Below are 19,301 nucleotides of genomic sequence, written 5' to 3'. Positions count from 1 at the left end.
CGAGTAGTCGCATACCGTTATAATTACATTTGTTATTGGGCCGTCATCAATTGCTGCCATCGCACCGTTGCACTATGCGTCGCGCTGATAGAAAAAAAGGAAACAGCCTTATAACTAGAGAACTGTTAAACATTTTGAAGTAATTTTTTTAACAAAGCAGCAATTATGAGATATTGTTTGTTTATGTATATATTTGTAAAAAAAAGTCCGGTCTTTTTTAAAATCGGTTTCATTCCGGTTTTTTAGTCGGTTTATTCGGACTAATTCGATTTTTGATTAAAAGGATGTAAAACCGATAGTTTTTGATATTTAAAACTCTAAGTCTGATATATCAGTTTATCTTTTTTAGGGGTTACAGGCATCTCCAACTTATATTTTCATGTTAAATAAAAAAAGAAATAACGTAAATATTTTATCATAAATAAAAATAAAATAAATACTCCAGAAGTTCCATTCCCTTTAATTGCAGAATAAAGGTTCTGATGCTAAAATAGCTTTTAACAATATGTGGCAATGAAAATAGTCTTTTTTTAAAAGTTGCTTATCAATTACAGTGGCATGGTTTAATGATACTTCCTTGATTTCTTTTCTTAATACGAACCATTACACTTTGACTTCCTAAAAGTAATTAACAACAAACAATAAAATTTTAAAAAGTTTTATTATCATGATAAATAGTAGAGTTTAAGATATAAACTATATTTTATAGAAATTATCTATTATCAAATTCTAATTCTAATAATCATACATTCAAGAAAAAACTGCATTTACTGTAATAGATAGATATAATTGAAATATAATTAAAATTTTCATTGCAAACATGTCTCAGCAATCCTTATGTGGAGCAACATTTAATATTTACAACAAGCCTTCAAGAATTCCACTATGCATCACTAAGTATAATAGAACTTTAGACACATCTTTGAGAAAAACAAAAACATATGGCAAAATTGAGTCAATTTGAGGCCAATTGACGCAGTTTTTCCTCAAACATAAAAGTTTGGGATTCTTATGTTTCAACTTTTCTGACCACTAGTTTTTTGTTTTTTTTTGCAAGCATAAAAAAAACATACTGTGTTGATTATGTGAAAAGACCTCAGAAATATCAGATTGGCTACCACCAGCACCTAAAATATATCATCAATAAAATTAAATCATAAAATTAAATATCTAAAAAGAAAATAAAAATAAATAAAAATAAAATACACATAGCTTTCTCCAATATTTACCTTAAGAACTGTTATCAGCTGAATCTTCTTGCAGTTTAGCTTTAATACCTCTTGTATTTTGTTCTTCTTGCAGTATAGGTACATCTCAGATGTCATGAATAAATAATTAGCTGTATCCCTAGTATTTTCGGCAAAAGAAATTAATCGTGCATGACCTACTCGTGCAGTTTTGTTGGCTTTGTTTCTGGCTTCAATGGCACTCTCAGACAATGAACCTATTGAACACTTAAAATACTTAATAAAAGAAACACCATGAACTACCATTCTATGCACAGACTGTGACAGTGGAATGGCTTTTAACTGATCATTAGAAATAAGACCAAACAGACATTTAGAATTCTGTTGAAAATTTTTCATCCGGTCTTGTGGTTCTACTATTCATATCAATGAGCAGGTCCCTAAATAGTTTGATCATACTGGTATTCAAATATAAAATTCTTCCAGTCACAGATCGAACAAAGAATTTTCATGCAACATTTCCAGTGTTCGATGTACCACTTCCCTTCCTGATAAAAGATAGCCTTATTTTTAATTGTATTTTGAATAAGTGCTGGAATTTTTTTTATTTTTCAATAAATACTTGGCTGTTTTTTAATGGAAATTTTTTTCCTTGTTTCACCGCTGTAAGTTTGCAAGCAATATTGAAGACCCACTCCATGCTACATTTCAAAAAATGAAGACTATAAATTCCAAGTTTCAATATATTCTTGTTTACATTTTTATCTTTATTCCAAATGGTTTCCAAATTAAACTCCTTAGGACTTGCTTGACATACATAAAGCACTGAGATGCTATATTTTTTTAAAGCTTTTTTGATACCACAGCATTAAGTGTTTTACCATCATTCATTGTGGAATAAATAGTTGAAAAACTTGAATTTATAACAAAACATTGTCTTAAAGTGTAAACTTAATCTTCTCTAAAAACAAAATTTCATTTTGTAAATGTTCAAACTTCTCGTGAATAAAACTAGCAGCCTCTTTGGCAAAACAAAACATAAGATGATGGGTTGCATCAGGACTATTTGGATTAGGATTTTTCTATATTATCTTTTTTCCTCTTTGAATCTCCAACATATTCTTTTAACTTGGTTAAACCTTGAGGAACAAGATGGTGATTTTGTGTAACAATTTTTCTAAATTCAGCCCTTGTTTTGTCTGTTAGTCTCAAATTGCAAAAAGTATGTAATCATAAATTTGAAACATATAAAGTAGAACTGGGTGCAGTAGAGTGATTAGATGCAAACCTTTTTACAGCATCTTGAAGTTCTTCCAGTTTTTTTCCCTGAAGATTATCAGTTCTTTTACGTTTTATACTACTTGTAATTTCTAAAAAAGGTTTTCTAGGTTTTAGTGCTTAAGGTACAGTAAATATACCTGCTTCAAGATTTCCCATTGCTACAGTATTTCTTCTAAAACATCTATAAAATGTGTGTACAACTTTTAACTTAATATATATATATATATATATATATATATATATATATATATATATATATATACATATATATATATAAACACACAGATATGATTTTTATTCTATTTTTTTTATCCAGAAATTCTTTGTATTTAGTGAAGAACAAACTGCTTTTTTTTCCACATTTGTTAAAGTTTTTTATCAACTCAAAAGCCAGTCTTCGAAAAATTTTAAAACTAACAATACAACCAGCATTATTTAGTGCAATAAACATAGACTGCAAAAATTTGGCACAGGCTTTAAAATTTTTTCTTAAGAATATATGCCTTGGGCGAAATGCATGTGTTAAAAGTTGACGAAGAATGAATTAAATCATTTTGATAATTTATAAAACCATCGCAAGGTAAAACTGAATGAAATAAAAACTTACCGTATGTTATTGAACTTCGGAGTTTTCATTTCCTTCACAGAACTTTGTAGATTTTTTGAATAAAACTCACAGTAGTAAAAATGATTTTTAAGCATGAGGTCACAGAGGTCGCCTGAATATTTTTGCATGGTAATAAAGTCAATTCGCAGTAGCTATATTTTATTCAAAAAAAAACGAGGCGACCTATGTGACCACATGCTTAAATCAATCAATGTTTAAGAAATCAAAAAATCAGCAAAAACCTTTTTTTTTCTATTTCTAGTTTTACATTCGATTAAATATATGATTATTTTAATTTCGTATAAAAATAATATAGAAATTTAACACTTATCATATAATTTAAATCATATAATTTAAAGAAATTTAACACTTATCAGATAATTTAAATCATATAATTTTAACAAAAATGCAATTTTTTTAAAAAAACTAAAACTAATTTTTTTTTTTACTTTTAAAATTATTATTTTAGAATTAAAAACTGAATGCAAATAAATAAATAAACTTAAAAAGGTTTAAATATGAAAAATCATTAAAAGATATGTACAAAATCCAATTTCCGCTAAGCGATTTTTGAAATTCCCTACTTTAAAGTACTTCCTGTATTAAACCGAGGTGGCCCCTAGGCACTGAAACATATCCTTTAACCTGGCCCTTGAAAAGTTAGAACCTCATGCCAAATTTGGCGAAGATTGGTCCTGAAGTGTGGATTTCTATAAGGGACAAACCCACACAAACAAATTTTCGGCTTTATATATAAGATTTTGGTCGTTTTTATTCTCGCTTCTTTTATGAATTTTTTTCTCTGCCAAAAAAAAAAGAACACGAGTTAAGCGAAAGCAAAAAAGAATTAACTTCCCACTCAGTGACAGTATATAATTCTTAAATGATGCTTTTTTGTGTGTAAACAAACACCTCGTCATACTCGTGTCAATTAAAAGCGAATAAATTGTAAAGGAATGACAGGCTTGACTAATTATAGTTGCCGTAGAAACACTAAAGTATTTTGTTTGCGCAGAACCAATTGTCAAATTTTATTTGTTCTCGTAGCCCACTCCCGCAAAAAAACAATCCATTCAAGCTTGCTTAATAAAGTATATAATCTGTTTAAAAAAAAAATATCGGAAAGAATGAACAGAACGATAAATAGGGCAGTAGCATATTTTTCGTGGAAAATAAGAATTGAAGTTTTGCGGACAGCTTTCGTGTTTCTTAATGAAAAAGTTTGCTTTTTAATCAAAAAACATTTCTTAATGCAAATTTATTCAGGCTTCTTATTTAATGTTAAATTATTCACGCTTCTTACTTAAAGAAAAAAAAATTTTTCCTCATAAACTTAAAAATAAATAAATACAAAGATAAAACTTTGTCGAAATGAAAGTGAAACAATGAAGATAACGAAAACGAAAAGCAAACTGGTCAAAAAAATGCAAAAAAAAAAAAAAAAATAATTGAAAGCTATGTTTAACAAAAAATATTAAGATTATAGAAAAAATCCAAGATTATAACAGGAAAATTAAAAATTATATATAATTTATATATATTTTTTATTATTTACACTCACAACAACAACAAAAAAAAGAATTTAAAAATCAAGATTTATCTTCTACGCTTTCTTCCTTAAGAATAATTCTTGATCGAGGTTTTGTTGCTAGGATAGTTTGTATCTCACTTTGCATAAAAGCCCAGGGGAGATTGTTTCCAATGAGTGGACACTGTTTACCACTAGGACAAAAAACATCACTGGCAAACCCTTGTTTTTTAATGCTATCCTTTGAACAGGGAAAACAAAATTTATGAGCAGCAACAGATGGACATTGTACAAAATGGGTATCCTCTAACCAATCTTCACAGATACTGCACTTAAGTTGATTAGCATTTTTCATATTCACTTTTTTTGTTAAGTTTTCTTCTTTTCGATCATTTATTTCATCTGCTTTTGCATTGTCTTTTATTTCCGATAATTCTTGATGTGGAGACTTGTCATGAAATGGAGATTTCTCATGCAGAGGAGATTTGGATTTAATACTTTCTATTAGAAGTTTTCGAGGCTCCTTAGAACTTCCATTAGTCTCTGCACTGGCAGCACTTATCAATGCTGCCATTGAAGACGGGACACTCCATGGAGGTTTTGGAGATGGTTGATGAGGTGCAGTTAGGGGTTGACTATTTGGTGTTAAAGGTGCATGAGATAGAGGTGTAGGATGGTGATGAAGGTCCAGCATATTGCCTGAGCGAATTGAATTAAGATGCATTGCTTCTTCTGGAGTTCCTGTTAAATGTGCCATTGAAAGTCTCAATGCATCAACTTGAGACTGCATCCATAAATGCCTTTGAATTTGCTCATCCTCTCTTTCTTTGTATGTACGCCGAGGGGCTCGAGAAGGAGCTCCAATAACTTCAACATCTTCAGCTTTTCTTTTTGGCCGATACTTATTAAGACCAGCCATTCCAGGCATTGAATGAAATGAAGGATAATCAACTAAACGCATTGGTAAATAAACACGCCCAACAGGCTCTTTAAACACACGAATTTGTTCAGGAAGCAAATCACCCAATAACCTCCATTCATTCCCATGAACTTCATATTCTAGATACTTAAATCCTGAGGATAGTCCCCGGCTGTAATCTTTCATTGAATCTTGGTACATTTGCTTGGCAACTGAAGAAGCACTTTGGCAAAAATTTTCAGAACCTCGAGGATACTCTATATGAATTTTTAATTCAAATTCATTTGGTGATGATGTGCCTGTTCTTGGTGCAGCTTCAAATAAAAATACACGACCAATATGATTGTGATCTTTTTTGAAGCGTATATCAAATGGTACACAGGAATTTAATACTTCTAATGTTTCTCTAACAATATCAGGATATTCAGAGTATTCTGGTCTATGAATTATTGGCACTCTAACATGGTTGTCTTTATTACTACTGACAGTAAGACTAGCTAAAAAACGACGATGCTCTTCATGAGATTCATCTGCAGTTCGAGAGTTTAAAGGAGCAATTTGAGGTGATGGTTCATTTGGAACTGCAAACATATTTTTTTGACTAAAACTCTCACCTGTATGATTTTCTGAGGGGCCATGATGCTCACTTTTTAGATTGTGTAAAAATCGAAAATGATCAAGCTGTTGAGGCATACCATTGTAATGAGAGAAAGGATAAGTACTATTAGCTATGCTAACAATGGTTTCCATTGATCCGTTTGAGTGACCACCCGGGCTAGGGCTTGAACCTATGGACGTTCCAGTAGAGTTCATGTTTGGTTTTAATGCTCTTACTTGCTGATCCCAACCTTTTCTCAAGGATCGTACATAATCTATAACAGCTTCAATACGTTCAGATCCTTCGTAATTGCAGCATCCACGACAAATAGGCTCGCTAAAATCGTTAAGAATAGCCCAAGGTGCTCTGGGGCAATCACAAAGATAACATTGCTGACGTTGAAATCTGCTTGTGCTCATATTTTTAGTCCAATATAAATATTCCATAAAATTATTACCTATCAATTTTTCTTAAGAAATGATAAAAATTTGGCATTCTAAAAATAGGTTGAAGTCGTCATTATTAATATATATATTTTTTGCGCCTTGCTTTCACCTTTGTGTTTAAAAGATTTTTTTTGTTCGTTATCAGACGTGAATTGTCGAAAGAAACAACTTTCATTCACCTGGCACAACCATCACCGATCCATGACGTCACTAATTCCATTTGTAAAATACGATTTATACTTATATGGTTGGTGCAATGTGCAAAACGACTTCATATTTATTTTTTTGAAACGCTTCGTTGCAGAGCCTAGTAAGATTAATTTAGGTTCAAAGTAATTTATCTTTTTAAATATCTTATACCTTGCCCATACTAACGATAAAACAACAATTTATTTCAAGCTAACGTACTATGATTAAACCATGTTTTTCGCTTGTGTGAATGAAATCTAAGTAATTATTCAGTTTTAAGGCGCAATATATTGTTGCCTCGTTTTTCCTAAATTTTCAAAAACTTAATTAAAAAACCACACCAGTAAATATATCAAAAACAAATTTGCTGCTGTGCTATTTTAATTGAGACCATTTGGAAGAATCAAAAAAGTGATTTAACTTTACGTCACTATTATCATGTTTATATTCATTCTATTTTTAAAAAATGTTTTACTTTTTTTTTGGTTTACTCCGCAACGACGAAGTTTATACACGAATAGTCACGTAGCATTTAATACTACGTAATAAGATTAAACGGTTGCTGTGCTTTAGAAATTATGCAAAAAAAATAAATAAATAAAACAAAAAAACAAACAAAAGTCATTGTATTATCCAACTATTTTCAACAAGGATTTAAAAGCTTTTAAAACACTTAATTTTTAAACGGTTGAAATTCTAATGACATAGTTAATAGCCGCTAAGGTGGTTGCATCATTTTAATCGCTGAGTTCCGTATTTTGATTTGTTTAACGTAAGTGTAAGTTTATGCAACGCACAAGCTGACAACAAGAAAATTCAAACTAATGAAAGAGTAAATTACGTAGTTACAACGATAAATGATTTTTGTAAATAATGGGAAAACAAATATCTTTTAAAAAACACCTGCAGCAGAGCGCTGTAAATTTTATTTATTTCTCCCCCGCCCCCTATCTCCCCCCCTCACCACTGCCAAACACAAACATACACGCGGATACGCAAGCATATACACACATCATAGGTCGCTGACTCGATCGATTGCGGAACGTAATCAAAATATTGAACATCTTATGGAAGTGACGTCATTATATGATTACAAAAGGTTAGCGGTTTAAGTCTACATTGTCAAGATTACATCATTGATCAAATTTTCTTCTTCAAATACTTCCGAATAAATCCATTATACGCTGTAAATAAACGATTCCTTTCATTACTTAAATGAAGTTGCACAAACATTTTGTAGTGCAAACTTTTATATATAAATGTTGTTGAGCGCTCATTTATAATTAAAACAGTTTAATAAACGCGATAAGGAGAAGAAAAAAAGTTAAACAAACAAATAATTAAATTTTGGCTTAAAAATCAAAAAATGGATCCGTATGCGGCAATTATTCTGATATTTACAATTAAACGGTTCTTAAGCCCGGACACCCACTAACAAATATGTCAGCATTTATGTAAGTAAAGGACACTGACATTTAAAATCGAATTTGCCAATATTTTTTTGGTACTAAAATGATAATGTAGCAAAAACAATCAACTGGAGCTAATCTTGCGTACAAAAAAACTGCCAAAAAAACAAAAGAAATCTTAATACGTAGCTGGACAAAAGTCGTCGTTGGATTTGGGACTTATAAAATTCCAATAATTGTTTTGTAAATGATAACGAAAATACAAACAGAAACAATTGATAGACAGTAAATTGAACATATTTTAACACGAACATATTTCTATTTCTATTCTGAATCAAATCAAAAAGCTCCTCCCACTAGCGTCGCCACTATACGTAGGTTGCTAAATTCGAAAACTTTTATATATATACAGGCGCGGATCCAGGAATTTGTAACTGTGTGGCCAAAATTTATTTTCGCGGTTGAAATTTTGATAAAAGATCGATATTTTAATAATTTTTCACAGAATTTAATGATTGAATAAAAAGTTGGTAACGTATAATAAGAACCGTTGTGGCCATAGCAGGAATCTCTATAGCCAAAATCCTTAAATTAAGGCAGACAAATTAAAGTTTTTAGGGATATTCCTTAAGCGAAAAAAACCCAAAACTAACGTGGCTGCCGTTAAATTTAAACTATGTGACAACTGCCACAGTAGCCACCACTTCGATCCGCGCCTGATATATATATATATATATATATATATATATATATATATATATATATATATATATATATATATATATATATATATATATATATATATATATATATATCAACCAATATAGTCAACCAGTTGGAGTTTCATTGTTTTTATTTCGAGTCACTGATAGAAAAAGAAAAAAATACTAAGAAAATTTCTATCAATTTCTTTTAACTAAATTATTTCAACACTTGAAATTTATTTAAGTAAATTAGAAAATCTCAAAATTGCATAATTTTTTCGCTGGGAATTTTCGTCCTAACATCGTTATCTCTTTATTTATATTAAAAATAACCTTAACGTAATGACGTTAAAAGCCATGACGATAGCATTCATGTCGTCCTTTTTGTCTCAACTATTTTTTAAAAGTACTTCTATAGTCTTTTAATTATATCTGTCCAATTTTTAATTCGAAAAAAAAGATAAAATTAAAATCAACTTTTAAAAGATTTTTATTTTTTAAAGGAGGGAAAGATTCGGCTAAATACAAATTTATAAAATAGTGGTTTACAGATTTCAATTGTATTTTTAACAATAAATCTTACATACTTGCTTTTTTGCTAACCATGGTTAAGACTGGCATCATGTTCTCTTAAACATATAGTTAATTAGGTCTGCCATGAGTTCAAAGATTCTCAAAGTAATAATTTACATTTCCGTTTTGACACCTTGTTGTTGGTAAATTTTATAGAAAAGCTCGCGTAGAATCTACAAAAAAAGAGAAATATTTTCTAAATATTCCTCCCAAATTTTCTCGACAAAAAAAAAAAAATGTTTGACACAATTCACTTCATGATATATTTTCAGAGAGTCTACAAAATATAATCAATATCGACGATGTCTTTGTCATAGTTGAAGCTGTGATAATATCAGTTATGATAAATTACTGCTTCAAGTATGAAAATGGTAACTAAGGACTACAGTCGTTGACGAAGAACTTTCTACCATTGGTTAATCGCCCAAATATTGGATTTTTTTGCATAACAATTCGGCCTTTTGTTAGCCAAAACATCTAAGAGCTTTTTTCAACTGCATAAAAACTAACTGTTAAAACGGCAACTTCGAAGTTGTAAATTGTCTTCTCGTTTTATGAAAAACCAAGGTATGATTTTTGTATTTGTTAGTTTCTTTATGTATTTTTAGTATACACACCACACTTGGTAAGGATAGTATTCTGAAAATACGTAAAGGTGTTTTTTTAACTTCTTTGCTATGGTTGGTGACAATCAACTTCTTTGAAAATTTTCTCAACGATACACTTAATTTATGCAAAAAACAACAACAACAACAACATTAACTCTACGTTTTGAAGGTGATAAAGATTCTTTCCCTCCGCCACCCCTCCCCCCCATAACTAACAATTTAGAATGATCGAAATATAAATAACTATTTATTATTTCCAAACCTACTTACATACACTACCAACCAAAAGTTTGGAATCATCATATTGAGGTTGAAGGGTTATAGAGATTCTGGAGAATAATGCAAATCCATCAGTACTATGCTTAATTGGTAAATGCTTTGTTCTGAAACAGGATAACCATAAGATAGCAGGATAACAGGATAGAGACTGTTATTGTGATGATGATGATGATGATGATGATGATGATGATGATGATGATGATGATGATGATGATGATGATGATGATGATGATGATGATGATGATGATGAAGATGATGATGATGATAAATACTAAAAAAAGTTGTATTGAGAATGACAAGACTGTGTAAGGCAGTTATAAAAGAAACAGAGGTTTCTTTGATGAAAGCGAAATTTAGTTACCGCTATCCAATTGAGTTGTGGCATTTATATGTATTTTTGTACAAATTGCATTGTTTTAAGTGATTCTACCCTTTTGGTCAGTAGTGTATCTTAAGAAAATAGTAAGTAACGATAATATAGATTTAAATAAAAGAAGAGTTTGCATGTTTTTTTTTTTTTTTTTATAGCTTTTTCTATAAAAATCAGTTACAAGATTCATAAAAAAAAAACACGAGTTTACTAATGTTACTTAATGTTACCCAGTATAACCTGTTATTTTTTCAATTGTCATATATTAGATGGTAGCGATAAATAATTGACGAAAAATAATGATTTGCACAGGATTTATGATTTTAAGAAAACAATTGAAACTCACACAAAAAGCAAACGGACTTATCATTTTGATTTGTAGAATATATTTGATGTGGATTTTATTGGCAAAGCGTTTAAATAGTTAAATCTTTACATGTTCACACAGCAGAGCTGGCCTACTGAATTAATGAAACATGAGTTAGCCCAATAAACTAGAATTTCCTTAAAAATATAAGAAAGACTTGAAGCAACTATAAAGTTTAAAGAGCATTGTTTCTTTATGAGATCTACGCTGCAATGTTGAGTTAAATAATAAAATGAGGTTGCAAAGCTTATGATAAAACATTTGGGATCACAGTTGCCTAATTTGGGGCTGAAGGTGAGAAAGTGTTAAAAAGTAAAAGCTATAGGAAAATAAACTACAACTCCCTTTACGCCATAAGAAAGAGGCTTTAAAATCCTTCTTTTCAACAACCTGACGCAGCATCTCAGGCAAGATCAATAGGATTTGATCTTCGCTGTTAAGAACAGTTATTTAAAAATTTTGGATACAATTTATGACACAAAAGAGTTAGCTGTACAATAAGGCTTCAAAACTTGATGAAACGATTCTTACCAGCGAACAAGGCCGAATCTAAAAGTTATTGCAGAAGATTACAAAAACAAGTCGGATCACTTACATTTGCTGAAAAAGCTATGCACTGCAGAAGCATGTATGAGCGTAGGAGTGTAAATGCTCTACGGCCATTATATTTCATCACAAGGGTTTTGTGTTACTATCATTTCAATTTTCAAATGATAACTGAACTAATAAAATACACACCCAGATACCATACATGCATACCAAATGTTAAGTTGAAACCTAATTGAGTTCTTTGCGCAATGGTTAAGTTACTTTCTGAAACACACAAACGCATCCCTTTAGAATGAAGCGATGGATTTTAATGGACATTGCATAAGCATCAAGAATTTTTAGGTAATGATGTTTTGCTTGGTACCTCACTCTAGCCCTTTAATGTTTGATTCACAAATTGGCATGATTGACATTAGGTAAGCTATGCAAAATTTTATTGTATGATAAATGGTTCTACCGGCCACTTTTACTTCGATTACCCGTCTGCACTGGCCAATCTTTCAATAAGTTGCATAAATATCAATATTTCTTTAAATAAATATAATCCAATATTTAAATTATATTCCTTTTCCGTACAACGTAATAAATTTTCCCTGACCCCACATATTGAGCGCTTTCCTTTTTCTTCTCAGACTATCCTTGCTCTGCTAAGTTTATTAGGTTCCCCTACCCAGTGTAGCAACGCTTGTCAATCTGAACAAAAACTTTTATTTGGTGAAGCTCAAAGAAGTACTTTTAAAACGGTAACTTAAACCAACAGATTTTGTCTTGTAATCAACGATTTTATACGAAAATAAAGTTTAGTAGCAAATAGATCTTGAAATGTTATTAGTTCAAGTTTTTGGATGGTCTTTGTAATTTTAGACGATCTGATTTGATATGTTATTAATTCAAGTTTTTGGATGGTCTTTGTAATTTAGACGATCTGATTTGAAATGTTATTAGTTCAAGTTTTTGGATGGTCTTTGTAATTTTAGACAATCTGATTTGATGGTCTTTGTAATTTAGACGATCTGATTTGATATTGTTGAATGATCATCGCAAAATAAATTGACGTTGGAAAAAACAAAGTTTTAATGTTTGTTTAGTAGTCAAAATCTATTTCGAATGTCTAAATTACGTAAAAACTCAACCGTCATTAATGGATTGAAACAACATTACAGACACTCTTGTTCTTGATTCAAAAAATAGTGGTAAGTCAGTGCTGACTTTAAAAAAAACAAACCAAAAATAATATTTTCTAAACTTATTTCTTTTGCAAAATAAGTTGTATTTCGCATCAGGAAAAACGATATTTTACATTTCGATACCATTGGCTAGTTTTGCATTACTTTCTATGTTTCGCAAGTAAATCTCGATACAGTTTGTAAGAAAACTAAACAACCAATAAAATGACTGAATAAAGAAGTTTAAAATGGGGTTTGGTAAGCTTTTGGCTCTATTACATCTTGATTTTTTTTGTCAAAGTTGAAAAAAACATCGAGGACAGAGTCATTGAAATATGAAAATATTCTTCTTTAAAAATTTTATACTTCTTTAAAAAATTTTATACTTTGCGCCAGGGCTGTGGAGTCGGAGTCGGAGTCGTGGAGTCGGAGTCGGAGTCGGAGTCGGAGCTCATTTTGGCTGGAGTCGGAGTCGGAGTCGGAGTCGGAAAAATTGTACCGACTCCGACTCCGTTTTAAAAAAAATCTTTCAAAGTTTCATAATTTTCATAAGGATTTTATAGTTGTTGCAAAACTACAAGTCCCAGAATGCTCTGAAAGCTGTAGGATATCCAGACACAATGAAAATTGTAGTTTGCAACAACTGGAGGACAAGGAGTTTGACATGTTATTTTTAGGCCTTTAAAACAGTGATAAGCGATAGGGTATTTTGCTGCTTATCACTGAGAATCATATATCACCTCCCTTGCGCTCTCCTCTAGCTTCCGTTAAACTATATAACTTCGTGATCCCCTAACTCCCGACTTAAATTGTCTGGCACTGTGCTACATATTCTTAGTAGAAAGCTAGGCGTGCCACCACCAAGCACCAAAGAGTTGCTCCACAAACAGAAAGACTGTAAGTATTCAATTAGCTTTGTTTCTCTGGAGAGAGAGAATATTAGAAAATTAGTGATTGAAAAAGCTGTTAAACAAAAAGAAGAACTTAATGAATGTCTCAAGGAACGCTTTGTGTTTCTTAACAGAGTGAACTATTTTGCAATCAATATTTAATTCTTTTTTGAAAAAAATGAAGCAGTTACCAAGAGATTGGCAGTAAAAGACGCCAAAACTAATCACACCAGCTAATTTCTCCAGGTCTCAGTAAAAAAGATTCTTAAAGAATATGAACTTAAAGAAGAACAAGCTCTTTCATGTTTGAAATATTGTCCAACTGACAATATTTCAAACATGATTTTGACAAATTCATAATGTTATTAGCGACTGCATAAGAGTTTATTGCATAACCAGAGTTCAGAACAGTTGTTTATTCAGAAATTGTTTTCTTATAAATATTGTTTAAAGTGGTTGGATTATTTGTATCATAGTGACGAAATAGCCGATGTTAACATTTTACTACAGTTATTTGTTGTTACGAACAAATAACTGTAGTAAAACAAACAACTATTTGTTGTTAGAAATTGGTTACTTATGAAGGAGTCGGAGTCGGAGTCGGGAGTCGGAGTCGGAGTCGGTCCATGATAAAATCAAGGAGTCGGAGTCGGAGTCGGAACAGCAGCTTACCGACTCCACAGCCCTGCTTTGCGCACGTTTTAGTTAATTTTTGTAGTGAAGCACTGGGTATGCCATTCTCCATTAGGCTGAATCTAACTGGCCGAGTATTATAATGAAGAAGTTTGTTCCAATTTTTAGTCAATGTATAATCCATAATGCAACGGTACTCTTTGTGTACTTCTCACTTAAAACAAAAAGCATTCAAATGTAAGATAATTTAGTTCCTTAAGGTGGTAACCCTAGAAATAAATGTTGATTTTTGATAAAATTTTCAAAAAAATTATTTCTATTATATTTAATTAAGAAATTTATTACCTTTTCAAAAATGTATAGCATGAATAAGTTTTAATAATATGATTGTCAACAAATTGATATAATTGTGAATTGGTTGTTGTTACTTTCCCTAGCAAAGCCCTAGCAGCATGTAAATGCCCTTAAAAATGCAGCAAAAAACTATTTTTTAAACATTTTTATGGCTATACTTTAAAGCTATATAGTGACTATTAGCTATACTTTTAAACCTAAAACACTTTTTGAAGTTAAAAGGATAGGCATGAAGTGTGTCTGGTGACATGAATTGCTTATCGAATGCTAATTTCTTTTTTGTTTTGAAGTCTATTTATCTAAATTTTTTAATTTTTTAGATTTTAGTTATTAAAAATGATTTCAACAAAACAAAATTTGCAAAGAAAAAAAAAAAAAATACCACCAAAGAATCGCCACATGGTTAACACCAAAGAAAAAAACTTTAACAACAGCAAAACTAAAGCAGATTTAGAAACTGAATGTGCAAGCTCCAGGAAACTTAAAACTGCAGGTTTTGTTACTAAATCTAGTAATAATGATGATAGTAAATATTTTATGTTTATGGATATTGAGCAAATGAAAAAGTTAATTTTACCAATTCTGTACTGTCCTAAATGTGATAACAAACAACCAATAGAATTTATTGATAACCTGAAAAGAAGAATGGGATTTGCTCATTTATTAGAATTGAAATGTATGAGCTGTGGTTGGATTAACTCTTGTTTCACTAGTAAAGAGTGCCACGATTCTAATCAAAAAACTAAACGTGGTTGCAAATTGTATGAGTCAAATGTTCGAGCAGTCATTAGTTTCCGTGAGATTGGTCGAGGGAAGACAGCATTTTAAATGTTTACTAACTGTTTTAATATGTATGGTATTGGTGAATCAGCTTTTGACAACTTGAATGACAACTGTATTTCAACTGCATATGCTAAATTAGCTGAAGTATCAATGAAAAAAGCTGCCAGAGAATTTTCTCAAGCGAGTAGTCAGCCAGTCTGCAAACGCGTTATAATAGATGGTTCTTGGCAGAAGAGAGGTCATGCATCATTGAATGGTGTAGTTACAGCTGTTGTTGGTGATAAAGTTTTAGATTATCAGGCTTTCTCAAAACACTGTAAAGGTTGTACAATGTGGAGATCCAAGGAAGGCACACCTGAACATGATAGATGGAAAGTAAATCATGATATAAACCATACTAAATCCTCTGGTGCCATGGAAGCTGCCGGTGCTATTCAAATGTTTGCACGTTCCATTCAGAAAAACAATATAATTTATTCCCAATATTTAGGAGATGGAGATACTTCTTCTTTTAAAGAAGTTGTTGAATCTAATCCTTACAAAGAGAATGGAATTAACATTGAGAAATTAGAGTGTATTGGCCATGTACAAAAGCGACTTGGTACTAGAATTCGAAATTTAGTGAAAAACTTTAAAGGGACAAAAACTCCAATACATGGTAAAGGGAAACTTACTGATACTATTATTAATTCCATGCAAAACTACTATGGTCTTGCTATTCGGAGAAACTCTGATAATGTATACGCGATGAAGAAAGCTATTGGAGCCATTCTCTACCATTGCACCGCACTTAAAGATCCTGCATGTCGCCATGCTATGTGTCCCAGAGATAAAAATTCTTGGTGTAAGTGGCAACTTGATCAACTAAATGGTACTAAGTTTCATAAAGATAAAATTAATTTACCAATATGGATCTATTTAAAGCTGAAACCAATTTTTCAAGACTTATCTGATGATAAATTGCTAACCAAATGCCTCCATGGACAAATGCAAAATGCAAATGAAGCATTTAACGCAATTATATGGACTCGCTGTCCTAAAAATGTATTCTTATCCAGAAGAACGTTTGAATTGGCAATTAATTCTGCAGTTCTTCATTTCAATGATGGTGGGGAAGGAGTAAAATCTGTTTTGGAAAGTTTTGGAATTAAAGGACAAATAACTTCCAAGAAACTAATGGAGGCTGATAATAAACGTGTTAAACACATGAAGCACAAATCTTCTAATATGGTGTTAAAACAGCGTAAAAAACTAAGAAAAATTAAAAAAGGTACAGTGGATGTTGAGGTTTCAAATGAAAAACAAACTTCATATATACCTGGTGGTTTTTAAGCATTATTTTTGAAATACTTTATTAAAAGTCTCATTTCCCAGATTTAATAATTTTTGAGACATTCCACATTTCAAAACACGGCTTTTTAAAAATGGTACGGATTTATGAACTGAAATTTTCAGGACATTTTTATAAGACATTGATAAATCATTTCTCATAGGATTTTGTAATATAAAGGGCAAATTTCAGATTTATATGAAATTTCGTACTAATTTGAGTGACAAAATAAATAAACTCTGAAATATTTTGTATAACTTTGGAGTTATCGAGGCAAATCAAAAAATCCTATGACAAATGAAAATATTATATATAATAAACATTTCTGCAAAATTTCAAAGCTGTAGAGTTATTATATAGTGAGATGTTATGTTTTCAAATACACCCCATTGTTTGAAGTTTAACTAATTTATTTTTGGATAATCAAGGCAAAAAAATTTTTGAATGATTTTTTTTTTTAATTTTTTGAAATAGAATCAAGTTTTACTAAAAAATATCAATAAATAGCTTAAACTCAAAAAATAAATTATTTCTAGGGTTACCACCTTAAGGCGCGATTAGTTTTACGACTTCTTTAGGTAAAAAGACATGTATTTTTTTTTTAAAAGAATCTTTTTTTTTTTCCTTATAAAAAAAAACGAAAAAAAATAAATAAATGAATAAAATTTACACAAATTCATTAAGTATTAAATGTTAAAGAAATATTAAATGTTAAATTGCGCACAGTAGTTTAAAACACGGCACCACGCTCAGTCCAACGTTGCAGTCTCGGCACCAATATCTCGGAATCTTTAAGAATTTGTGTGCCCTTTTCATCTTTTTTTGAGCAATATACGGCACAATTTACATATGGAGTTATTTCTTATTTTCCTTTGAAAAAGTGTCTCTCTGTTAGGCGCAATGTTGACACTGGTTTTAGCTTTCATGCTTTCTTAGAGAATTAGGTACAATGGTATCTCTCAACCCTTTGTTTGACCAATTTTTAAATGGGTGTAAATATGTATTATGCATAATAAAAATTGCATAAATAAATTTCTAAATACAAAAAAATTGACATATTTACCAAAATGAAATGATAAAAAAACCTTATAATCAATGCTTAAATAATCCTTTGTTGAAAAATAAATAAAAACTTTGTCAAAACAGCACCATACACAGTACAACACACACACAACAAAATGTTAGCAACGACAACAATAACTAATGGTAATAACACAACGAAAGTGATAATTTAAATAAATACAAACTTTAAAACATTCATCTTAGAGTCGAAAATGTGCCTCAAAATGAAAACAAATAATTAGTGCTTAGAAGCTCATATAAACACTTTTTGTCGCATCGAAAACAAGTATTTTCAAAAATTTGGTCTTTATACTTTCTTCTAGCTGGTCCATAGGTGCCGAGTTCACGGGGGCAACAAGGGCAGTGCCCCCCCCCCAGGAAATTTATGCTAACAATATATTATCACTGATTATCTCGGGGGCGAATAGATACCCTCGCCCTCATGATAATCCGTGATAATATATTATTAGTATAAATTTCCTGGGGAGGCACTACCCCTGTTGCCCCCGTGAACTCGGCGCCTATGAGTTGGTCTACCATAGAAAGAAAAAGCTAGAAAATGCATATTTAACATTAAACCTGACGTTCAAGGAGTTGAAATAATTGTATATCCAAAAAAGAGTTACGGAACTGAGTGAAACCATGAATTAAATATACCTACCCTGCGATAAATTAAAATTTTTTTTTTCAATACACATATCGATTTCATAGTCAGATGTCAAAAGTGTAAAATGTCAGAATGAAAAGAAGTCAAAACTGAAAAATGTTTGAACGAAAAAAATTGAGAACGGAAAATGTCAGAACGAAAAGATATCAGAGCGGAAATAATGGAAAATTAACTACAATAGAAACAGATTTGAGAAACCAATTTTAGATTGAAATAATTGTATTAAACCCTGTTCGTGTTTAAAAAAAAAAGATGTAAAGACGAATATTGGGAAAAATTTGGGGTGACGTTTTTTTTATCACAAACGATCTAGCTTTTTGAATGTTTAAATTGCAAAATCTTGTACCAAAATATTCTACACTTTGTTATGATGATGATTTTTTATATAAATTTTTTGTCTAAAAAAAATATAAAGCTCTCATAAGAACTTTTTCCAAATTTAAATTTAAGGTTTAAAGTTGAGTTTAAACCTAACAAAATAAAAGAATTAAATAGAATTATTTAAAAAGGAAATTTTAAAAAAATAACGAATAAAAATAATTTGTTACAATAATAATAATAATAATAATAATAAAAAAAAAAAAAATCAAAAACAGATCTGTTTGGCAAAATAATTTTGTTTAAGAAATATTTACTCGAGTGTCTGATTATATTTTTAAAATGGCTGATGGAGTAGACGTTTTACGGATCTAACTCAACCTCTCATTGATAATAATTGTCCTTAAATTTTTTTTATTTAGAAATAAGAAAATTGGCACAACTTTGAAGTTTTCTTGATGCAATATTGGCATTTGTTGTAGGA

General features: G+C 30.7%; 3 protein-coding genes across 5 annotated transcripts; 1 reads left to right on the top strand and 2 right to left on the bottom strand.

Moving 5' to 3' along the window:
* Nucleotides 1-324: 324 nt before the first annotated feature.
* LOC149889408 (uncharacterized) lies at nt 325-3,300 on the bottom strand. 3 transcript variants are annotated; one of them, XR_016452242.1, is made up of 4 exons: nt 3,076-3,300; nt 1,230-2,557; nt 1,074-1,127; nt 325-618 (listed from the first exon to the last, which is right to left on the bottom strand). XR_016452242.1 is itself a non-coding variant. In XM_090086503.1 (4 exons), exons 2-4 carry the CDS (start codon nt 1,584-1,586, stop codon nt 604-606), a joined length of 426 nt encoding a protein of 141 aa, XP_089942629.1. In that variant the 5' UTR covers nt 1,587-2,649; nt 3,076-3,297; the 3' UTR covers nt 325-603. The 3 variants fall into 3 exon arrangements, 1 of the variants encoding a protein (XP_089942629.1); XR_016452243.1 differs by having other exon boundaries at nt 1,230-1,444; nt 3,076-3,298; XM_090086503.1 differs by having other exon boundaries at nt 1,230-2,649; nt 3,076-3,297.
* A 1,093-nt stretch (nt 3,301-4,393) lies between these two features.
* On the bottom strand, nt 4,394-7,256 carry LOC145182696 (interferon regulatory factor 2-binding protein-like A). The gene has a single exon (XM_080057897.2). The coding sequence runs from the start codon at nt 6,564-6,566 to the stop codon at nt 4,665-4,667; it is 1,902 nt and encodes a 633-aa protein (XP_079914023.2). The 5' UTR covers nt 6,567-7,256; the 3' UTR covers nt 4,394-4,664.
* An 8,229-nt stretch (nt 7,257-15,485) lies between these two features.
* LOC149889407 (uncharacterized) lies at nt 15,486-17,170 on the top strand. Its single transcript, XM_090086514.1, has one exon. It carries the CDS (start codon nt 15,486-15,488, stop codon nt 16,770-16,772), a length of 1,287 nt encoding a protein of 428 aa, XP_089942640.1. The 3' UTR covers nt 16,773-17,170.
* Nucleotides 17,171-19,301: the final 2,131 nt, after the last annotated feature.

The sequence above is a fragment of the Hydra viridissima genome, unplaced genomic scaffold (genome assembly GCF_058129835.1).
Source record: "Hydra viridissima isolate aposymbiotic clone 2 unplaced genomic scaffold, HvirCarnegie_v1 scaffold_4, whole genome shotgun sequence".
Taxonomy (NCBI): domain Eukaryota; kingdom Metazoa; phylum Cnidaria; class Hydrozoa; order Anthoathecata; family Hydridae; genus Hydra; species Hydra viridissima.
This window is presented reverse-complemented; position numbering and strand designations above follow the sequence as displayed.